The sequence below is a fragment of the Sabethes cyaneus genome, chromosome 3 (genome assembly GCF_943734655.1).
Source record: "Sabethes cyaneus chromosome 3, idSabCyanKW18_F2, whole genome shotgun sequence".
Taxonomy (NCBI): Eukaryota; Metazoa; Arthropoda; class Insecta; order Diptera; family Culicidae; genus Sabethes; species Sabethes cyaneus.
In genome coordinates, this window is record NC_071355.1 from 1,285,307 (window position 1) to 1,295,867 (window position 10,561).

At 39.5% G+C, this 10,561-nt stretch overlaps 1 protein-coding gene across 1 annotated transcript in view; it reads left to right on the plus strand.

The window, feature by feature from the left end:
- LOC128743987 (uncharacterized) overlaps positions 1-9,668 on the plus strand; it is a 32,758-nt gene extending 23,090 nt beyond the window's left edge. Inside the window, exons 5-8 of the mRNA XM_053840706.1 lie at positions 7,440-7,926; positions 7,993-8,688; positions 8,752-8,834; positions 8,895-9,668. Of these exons, the coding sequence (XP_053696681.1) occupies positions 7,440-7,926; positions 7,993-8,688; positions 8,752-8,834; positions 8,895-9,668 (2,040 nt within the window). The remainder of the gene's footprint in view (positions 1-7,439; positions 7,927-7,992; positions 8,689-8,751; positions 8,835-8,894) is intronic.
- Positions 9,669-10,561: the final 893 nt, after the last annotated feature.

Genomic DNA, 10,561 nt, shown 5'->3' on the forward strand with positions numbered 1-10,561 from the left:
GATCACTGCAGCAGCAGGCAAACGAATGCATGGGATTCAATATCCGCGAAAGATTAGTGAAACAATCTCGGTACCACCCCCTCGGTATTCTCAGCTGAGGCAGCACGAATCTATGTATAAGCACCAGGGAATTCAGGAAAACATAAAATTACGTTCCGTCCGGAATTCGAGGGACCACGCTGTATCTATAATAACCCAATTAGCTCGAGGAAGGCATTGGGCGTGTTCGGATAGTTAAAGCTGGTCAAAGAATCTTTGAAGTAGTCACCTTTTGTTTGTGTAGCTCAAAGATCAGTCTTTTCCACTCTCGCTAAACCATCCGAATCTATCACGGTAAATGCACAGCAAACCTTTTTTACAGCTTGTCGCACTCGTTCATCTCCTCCTGTAACCACTTCCTCAACTCTATCGCGAACCCACGACCGTCTAATAATATCTTCGATTTCCGCAAGCACTGTCAGCAGGATCTCATCGTTGAGTTTCAACGACACGACGTTCAACGCTCTAATTGTCCCTTTCACGCTTCGTACCATCCGTTCCCAAATGCCCCCCAGATGAGGTGCAGAGGGAGGGTTAAACAACGGTTTCACAGCACTTTAATTGGCACGCACGATATTGGTGCCGTTGTCCGAAAAAACTTCAAGCGCAGAACCCCATCCGGGGTACGATGCTGGTCATACAAGCCAGACGTCGTATGTCCGAATCTCGACTGGGCGGTGCCGCTATCACAGTAATTTTTTTTTCGCCGGTTATCAGCAAAATTTTACTGATTTTTGACAAACTGAATTTTCAGTTATAAATTCAGAAAAATATTTTTACTGAAATGCTCAGCAATTTGAAACGTCAAAATTTTGCTGAAAATTCAATTCATTTAACTAGATTGCTGATCGTTCAGCAATCTTAATTTGACAACCTTTTGCTGACAAAAATCAGCAAACTTATCGATTTTTTAATTTTCTTCATAAAGAATTGTAATTTAATGAAAAGGGTTGTTTTTGAAAAATGTTTCACATTTATTAATCCAAAACACATAGCATCGATAACTTTTTAAAAACAGTATGACATTCTGCAAATTGGCGGCGAGTGAACATTAATGATATCAGCCATCTTTGCGTCTAAAAAATAGGAAAACTGTACATCCGATCTTTAGCAATCAATATTGAACTTACCTCATTGATATGATATGATAATACATGATTCACGTTAAAGCCATTATTTTTTAGATCCAAAGCGCACTACATCCAAATTTAGGTTAAAATATATTTTACATTGCTTTAAAACATGCTTTAATCCGCGAATCAATAAGCGTTTTGAAACCGCTCTCAAAATATCAATATCAAAACGGCCGCCATGTTTTGACAGTTCCGTTATAGCCATTACTGAGTGTTTAGCAAAGTAATCAAATTGCTGATATTCGGCAAGAAAATCATTTACTGGTTTTATTTCGGCAAAGCATATTGCTGAAAACCGATTTCGAGTTTTGGTGTATAATACATTAGAATTATCTTAACATCCAATGAGACCTGGAAACCTCGCAATAAACGATGAAAACGGGAAAAATCGCGATACGGAAAACTACGGCTACCGCCGCTTGCGTTGACAAGCAAAAGGCAACACCGCGGCGAAATGAACTGTCAAATAGGCGTTGCTGAAAAACAGGGTTTAGGGCAAGCAAAACAGGTGTTCAATAAGAGATTTTTTCAAATATATATGAAATTTAACAACAAAAATGAAATTTTTCTCACTTTAAGGGTCCTTAAAGTGACCTTAAAAATGACCCACATTCCTCAGCTCAAACCCACTTGTTTTATATTCAATCCTAAGACTATGGTTAAAATTTCTGCCAAATCGGTCAACATTTGCAGATTTGAGACCATTTTTAAGAGTTGTAGAATTTGTTGCTTCTCATATATCACCTGCCTAATCTTAGATCGTGTACAAAATGCTTAGTTGTAAGATTTGGCAGGTGATATATGAGAAGCAACAAATTCTACAACTCTTAAAAATGACCTGAATGAAATTTTGACCAAAGTCTTAGGATTGAATATAAAACAAGTGAGGTTGGGCTGAGGAATGTGGGTCATTTTTAAGGTCACTTTAAGGACTCCTAAAGTGAGAAAAATTTCATTTTTGTAGTTAAATTTCATATTTAATTGAAAAAATCTCGTCTAACTTTCGTAGAACCATAGTGAATGTGTATATATCCTGAATGCTTGTCCTCTAAGCTATCCAAAAATGTACAAAACACTTAAAATTGCTTTGAAAATTATTGAGTCATTCATGATAGTTTGTGTACACCTAACCAAGAAACGTTTTTTTGCAATAACTTGAAATTTTGGGGGTGGTAGGAAGATTTCAAATGTGTTTTTATGATGTACTAGGTGTGACTAACAACGTACACTAGGTCATTTGCGAAGTATTCTTTCCGTATAACACCATGTTATTTGTCACAGAGAATAATTCAATTACAGTGGTAACCCGATTTTGTCACTCCCCGATTTTGTCACCCCCGATTTTGTCACGTTTTTTACCCGATTTTGTCACGCTTTTGATTTATCAAAAGCTTAGTTTGAAAATCATTTTCAAACATGTCAAATGTGTTAAAACACTGTGAAAAGAACTGTGTTGATTATCGTGGAGTTTCCACAAAAGTGGTTTCATATCTCCACAACTATAATAGCTAGAAGGTCATTTTCTTTGGCAAAGTTCTTTATAATAATCTTTTCAACAATTTTGTAGAACATTGTTTTGCTCTATCTCTTACTACTTGAAAAATAAATTTTGTATCTTACTTTTAGGGGGGTTAATCAAAGAATCGTTCCTACCATAAGAAAGAGCTTTTTACGCTGTGAAATTTCTCAGAACATAGTTAACCAGTATAATCAACCATTTCGGCGCAATTAAAAAACGCGTGTTTTCATACCTGTGGGTTGTGCTGTGAACAGGTGACAAATGTCCACAGAGAGGTAGAAGGAAGTGCGAAATGTCCTAAAAGTGATCAGAATGAAATACATGTAGTTCGTTCTAAGTTATCTGCAAAAAAATTAAAATTGAAAATATACCCGATTTTGTCACTGTCCCGTTTTAGTCACCCCTAAATTCATCATGGGGGTGACAAAATCGGGTCATCACTGTATCGGTAGCACTGCCAAAATTGGTAGAATTTTTTACCCAAAATTTGAGTTTATACACGTTAAGGGCATTTTGAGTAGTTTCAACCTAGCTTTAGCTAAATCCGACCTATTTACGGGTAGAATCATTTAAGAGTGTACGAAGTGTGCAATAATTGGTAAATTACCCTATGCACAATCTATATATGGGCCATTCCACGCCAAGTGATCGAGAAAAAGTACAAACTTGTAATCGACCTTCTCGGATTTGAACCAAATTTTGTCAGATTGTTCGTTTCAGGTCAGCAGGAAAAAATCCTAAGTTCGGTGCCGATTGGACGTTCCCTCTATTCATGTTTAATGAAAAGACACGTTTTTGTCAAATCCTCTAATTTTCTTTTGCTTATATCTTTGGAAGTAGTAGGTTTAGATAGACTATTTTATCACGTTTCCAAAGAAAATTGTCCAAGGGATCCGAAAAAATATTGGCATGGCACTCGGACACTTGACGTGGAATGACCCATATATACAAGTGAGCGTGAGTTTGTTTGTATGTTCCACCATAACTCCAGAACGCCTTGAGTGATCTCCATCAAACTTGGCACACATATTCCTTGATATAAGGGAATCAGCACTGGACGGTTGATAAGAGGGGGTGTTCGTAATAGGGGGGGAAGGCCATAATTTAATTTATTAACACTGGTCTTCGAAGGTATCGTACAGACAGTTCTAATATATATTAATTCTAAGTTTAAAAGTAGTTCTTGTCACATTATAGTCAAAACAGTCAGATACAACATTAAACTCACGACAAGACACCACACATCAATAGGATTATTCCTGGCAAACAAAGTACGGTGCATTAAAAGTCTAAAGAAGTCCGCTCGTCGGGAACGCCTTGGCGGGACGTTGAGTCGAAGCTGTCCTAACATCTCCGGGCTATCGACATTGTTTTGCAGGAGGTCGAAGATAAATAGTCGTTGCAACATACTGGACGCAAGATAAGATAAATGCAACGTTGCTGGATTCCTTCGATCCGGTTGATTTGAACTGCTTGGTAGGGCACCCATAAATGCACCCCGTATTCAAGAATACTGCACACACGCGAAAAGTAGAGGGACTTTAGGCAGTAACTCCGAAATGGCTGGACGGTTCTTCACCCAACTTGGCATACATGTTCCTTGAAATAAGGGAATCAGTACTAAAGGGGTTGACAAAAGGGGCGAGGGGTTCATTACAGGGGGGAGGCCCTAACTCCGAAACGCCCGGACGGTTTTTCATAAAACTTGGCATACTTGACATAAGGGAATCAGCACTGGGAGGTTGCCAAAAGAGGGGGCCCTAACAAGGGGTTAAGTAAAAGGGGATGCGTTTCTCTTGCATTTAAACCGATTGCAGTTGTGCAAATAATTTCGAGAAAAGATGGGGTTCCACCGAAGAGGAATATATGATAAAAACTACAAGATATACAGCTCTAAGGGTTGTATGAAAGGGTGACGTAGGACTGTATCAGATCATTAGATCAAAGACTAAAGTAAACTGCATTTCTGGTATATGTATGTGTATGAGAATCTGTAAGTACCATTGTTTAAGTGTTTAAAAGAGAAGAACGAAATATTCAGATTCAATTCTTCATTGAATGTAATGGTGGCTTTGAAAATACGTGGAAGGGGTTCATAAGTACAACGCCTGCAACCATTGAGACATAGAGATTTATTTTAAAAATCACTTGTGTGCATCATAAAGGTTGAAATAGTAATAAATGACCAGCTCACAGTTTATTGTATTGACTACGATTATGCGTAGCTTGACATGTTTCAATAATCTTACTTTAACTAGCTTGTGGCCTTTAAAAGGGCCATTGGTTACAAATAACATTAAAGTTAAAACACTTTCATCGCAAATCCTAAAATTGCTCTCTCAACCCCTCCATAAAATTGCTGGTCATTTTATCTATCCATCCAACGACATATAAATTGTTCAGTTTCGTTCAGTAGTTAAGTAGTTATTAGCATTTTAAATCGTTCATTCAAACGTTACACTTCGATTTTCGTTTTCACAAAGTGCACATTAAAATGAAGAAAAAGGGTTTGGTTTTTTGCACTATGAGAATTTTCGTTACAATAAAAGATGTACAAGTGACTGAGAGGCAAAGGGGCCCGAGTAAGATCGGGTAATCAGCTAGTGAGGCAATATAATAGACCATTTTACGAACACACAACATTGCTGATATTGATATTGCTTTCCCGTGGGGTCATCTGTGGATTGTCAAAGTACCAGCACGGGAAAGCGCAACATCAGTATCAGCACGTTACCTTATCGTTTGTCATATAAAATGCCCTATAGCCTCTAAGTTGATAAGCATTTGTTTTTTTCGACGATCTTTGGATTGTAGGAAAAGTACTTTTTTGGTGATTTTTAGAACGATTTTTGAATTAATAAGGATCATTTTTATGAAAAGGCGTTTTTTCCATTTTTTAAATTAACGGAGTTTTTTACACGGTTTTCTTTTACGCGCCACGTATCCCCCGTGTAAGAAAGACTTAAATGTAATTTTCTTTCCCGTTTTCCGTCTATTCTCATTCCTTTTTTCTTTTTCAGTCTTCGTCTTTTATGAACTCTTTTATCCTGTTTCCTTCTCGTTTTCATCTTCGTCTGTTTCGTTTTCTCTCCTTTAGATTACCCGTTTTGTCTTCTATTCTGTCACGTGTTATCTATTTGTGGCTTCCTTTTTCCCTTTGCTCTCAGGGTTTTCTTTTTTATCTCCTGTTTTTCATCTTTTTCTCTCCAGTTTCACTTTTTCCTTTGATCCATTTTCCTGGTTTTTTTCCTTTTCTTCTTTTTCTGTATCTTTTTTTCTATCTCACTCCCATTTTGTCCCATCTGTCTCTTTATATATCCCGTTTGAGTTTTTTCTCATTTTCCTCTTTTCTCTCTCACTATTCTTCCCTTTATCGTATTTCCAGTTTTGTTTTCCTTTTTTTCCGCCCACTGATTCCTCTTTCTGTTCTTTTCCTGTCTCGTTTTTCGCCCTGTTCAGTCCCTTATCTCTTGTTTTTCTCTTTTCTGTTTCGGTTTTCGTGTTTTTTCTTCCGTTTTCCATTCATTTTGGGTGGTTTTTTCTCTTTTCCAGTCTCGTTTGGGACTTTTTTCCCATTTTTTCGTTTTGTCTGCTTCGTTCTTTCTCTTATAATGTTTTCATTTTTCATCGTTTTCCTCTTTTTCCGTTCTTGTTTCTCAATTTTTCTACTCTCGTATTTTCTCCTTTTTATTTTCATTTTTTCCTATCCCATTTTTGCTCTTTTTTGTGCCATTTTTTCTTCTTTTCTATCCAGTTTTCCTCATTTTCTCTCCTTTTTCTCCTTTTCTTCTTTATCATTCTTCTTTTTTTCTGCCCAGACTGTTTCCCATTTTCTTCTTTTTCTCTTTTTTCTCTTTTTACGTTTCCGTTTCCCTGCCTTCCTTTTTGTCACGAAATTGTATGTCGCATTTTTCGTCTTTTCTATTCCGTTTGTCCAGTTGTTGTCACGTTTTCCTTCACGCACTTTTCCGTTTTTTTCTCCTGAAGCAGCCGACTTTTTCCGGAATTTTCCACTATCTTTCTTTTTTAAACTGGATAAATTTGTTTTAAATTGAACTTGAAACTGAATTGGAAATCGGACTTGAAATTGAACTTCAAGGGATTTATAACTGGATATGAAGTAGGACGTGAAATTGAATTTAAAACCAATGTTGAAATTAGTTTTACAATTAGACTTGGTAATGGACATGAAATTAAAGTTGAAGAGGGAATTAAAATTAAATTCAAATTGCACTTGAAATCAGTGTAGAAATGGGCCATGAAATTAGAATTATATTTGAAATTGAAATTGACGACTAATTTAGGTTTGAAATTGAACTTGAGTTTTAATTTATAACTGGACTTGAAACTCTATTTAATGCAATTAATTTACTTATCTCAGAAACAGTGGCAGAATAAATTAAAAGCTGTTAACTTCTGAGTTACAGAAATTATTTCGCTTTCAAATTAAATTTTAAAGAAAAGCTGGGTATGTGCCCCAGTGCGCTGAAAGGGCATCAGAGAATTTGTTTTTCATTTTGAGATAAAACACACAAAAATTATAACAGAAGCATGAATATTATCCCCATTTACTTTTTGAAAACGACTTCCTGTAAATATTGTTTTATCAATTTTTTTCTATAAATAGAATTGTCTAAATTTATGAATTATAATTAATTTATTCCAGATATTTCCGTGAAAGTTTACGCTACTACAAACAATTCTAGCTTGCACTTTACAGCTAATTTCATATCGAATTCTCTTCACAGGGCCCATCGGTGCAAACCGAGCGCTGCGGAACGCAGTCCTCGTTCGACTCGTGGGAGTGCATGTTCAGCCCCGCCGCTGGCAGCAGCCTGCCGGCAGAAATCGGTTCGGTTAGCACAGAGATTGGCCCCGCCTGCCGGTGTGGTTGCGTGATCCACCTCGGGGTGGTGAAACCGAAACGGGTCGTTGCATCCTCGTCGGAAAGCTGCCCGGAGCGGAGCCTTTGGTTGGTTCAAGGCGACACGGGTCACCGGATACGGTTCACGGTCGATTTTAGCAAATTCCCGTGCGACCAGCAGTGGCTGAAAGTGCGCGATGGCGATAAGTTATCGCACGAGCTGATTCTGGAGTACGCCTCCGGTCACGTCGAATCCGGCAAGAGTGCCGAATCCAGCGGACCGCAGCTTCTGGTGGAGTTTCACTCGAAACGAATGGAACACTACGACGAGAATTGTATAGCGGCTTTTTTGGCGCAAGCCGAACAAATAAGTATGAATTAGTTTCGTTTTACCTTCCAGAGATATCATATAAATTTTCGATTTTTTTTTACCACAGAAATTCAAACCCATTCGCCGAACGTATCGGTGTCGATGGCCAGCAAGGTCATCATGCCGTTTGTCCAATCGTTCAGCTACGCTAACATCTCCGTGGTTCACGTCTGTGCAATATTATTCCTAAGCTTTATAGTCGTTATAAGCATTCTGCTGCTGATGCAATACATGTTTCGCTACCGGAAGTACGAGCTTGCAACCAGCCAGATGGAAGCCGATTCGCCAGCTCATACGCTGTTCGGTTCCGGAGTTTCGCTGAACAATGCACAGCAGCCACGCTCTCGTGCCATGTCCACCACCACGCTGATCTCGGAAATCATCTCCTACGTTAAACTGCGCCCCAAAAATGGCTCCATCAAACATCATCGCTTCCGGGAAAGTGTCGAGTACACACTGGAAAATACCGATCCCCCATCCGATGCGAGTGCCGAGCTGGGGACGAAGGCAGTTTCTTCAGAGAATGTAGACGAAATACCCCTGAAGACCCTCAACAATCTAGACAATCCAAAAAACTGCGTCGAAAGCAAAGACGACGGAAGTGAATCACCAACGGAAGTCGCCGAAGAGCTTTCCGAGGATCTTTTGACCCCGAACGCCAGTTCGGCTTATTCTACGCTTAATCGCGAGGATAGCCCCCTAGTAAATGGGCGAGAAACCGCTGTAAATATGCCCGAGCATAGAAGCGGAACGAAAAGTGAAGGTGAGTTTATTCTGGGTCCTAGGAGCTACTGAGTGTAACCTTTAATTTCCCCTCTTGTTACAGGTGATCGTTCGCCGAACGAGAAAATATCTATGCCAACCAGCAGTAGCACCGTCACGCTAACGAACATAAGTCCATCGGACATTGTAAGTCCAAGCATAAATGTCATACTTTATTGATCCATTACAAGTCAGATTTCCCAACAGGAATGTTCTTCGCCCGCGTCGAGTACGGCCATCGGTTCCACCGGCAATAGCCGCACCCGCAATCTGAAGGAGAGCAAGGAGAAGAAAAACCTCCAGAAGCTGCTGGCCGGATCGGACTTTTCGCTCGGGCATCCCGAAGACATGGAGATGGACTACTACGATTACAACGTAACGAATGCCGGAGCCGCTCCCGGCTCGTACCTCGGTATGGATCCGGCTTTTTTAGTATGGATTCCTCCGCTCAACGATGAAGATGGCATCTCGGAGGAAGTGGATCTTGAGCGTGAGGTAAATGAGGACGACGGGCTGGAGGTAGCTTCCGAACCGCGGAGCAGCAACACGACACCGAACGAGGAAATCGTAAAGATTCTGCAGCAGAAACGGCAGGATTATCTGCTGGTCAATAGCATCTCGCGGAGTGATATCTATTCGGATAGCGAACATTCGGATAATCGTAGCGGAGTACGCGAGCCGATGCTCGGCGGAAGACGGAATCATTTACAGGAGCTGGCACTGAGCAATGCTCGACGGAAGATTAGCTCCCCTGCTGATGATTCTTCGGAGGAGAAGGAGAAGGAAACTTCCTTCACAAAATCACCGCTGGATAATAAGCAAATCGCCGATTTCTACGAAATGGCCGACATTCAGTTTGCCGATGATGAAGACGAAGATGAGGATGAGGAGGAAAGACGAGTAGAAGTGAGGTCTCGAGTGGCGAGGACAACGCAGAAGGCTGAAGTCGCGAGTGGCGGCACGAAACTGACCACGGTGTGAAGTGTACAATATCTTTCATAATACTGAGCATATCGGTGGAGTTGTGGAGAACTTTTTTAGTGTGTGCCGTAGTTTTCACTAACGATGGGACCGAGCTGTTTCCGCTAGTCAGGGGTAATTTTCCCCCCAATGCAAAGGAGAGTTGTTGGAGGGAATAGCTGTAGGTGTGAGTATATTTACATTATAACACAAAGTGTAGGGTTAGAATTAACGATCAGGCCGATAGCGGAACAGGAGCTAGTGCCTATGAAGCCGTTTTGCGGGCTTTCCGGATAACCAAATCCATGCCCAATTTTAACTTTGATTTCAAGTCGAATTTTAAGTCTAATTTCAAGTTCAAATTGAAACCAATTCTTTTTTTAAAATCCAATTTGAAGTTAAGTGATGGTGAAAAACTGCGAAAAAGGTAGAAAATTTTGTTCTGTCACATTAATTTTTTTATCAAAATTACTTTTCTAAACAGACCGGAAGTTTATGAATAAAGAAAGACAAGGGTAATGAACAATTTTGCACGCCTGAGAAACAAAAAACTAATTGTGAAATTAAATTTGCGAAACATTAATTTTTTACATCTCAACTTGCAGTGGTGGGCACCGCTAACCGAAAAAGTTAGCTCGCTAATCGCTAAACGCTAATCGATAAACTCAGATTAGCGAAAGTTTCGTCAATCGCTAATCGCTTAATCTAAATTACCCAAAAGTTTTTGATTGAACATTTATCATATATTGAAAATAACTGTCGATAATTGCTAATTTTTGGACATAACATATAGGGGAAGGGCGGTAAAGACGGACACCTTAAGGTCTAGACTCAATATCTACTCAAATATAACTGTATTGATCGCAATTTTCATACTAACTGAATCTTTCAGTCTCTGTTTAATAAAGTTACAA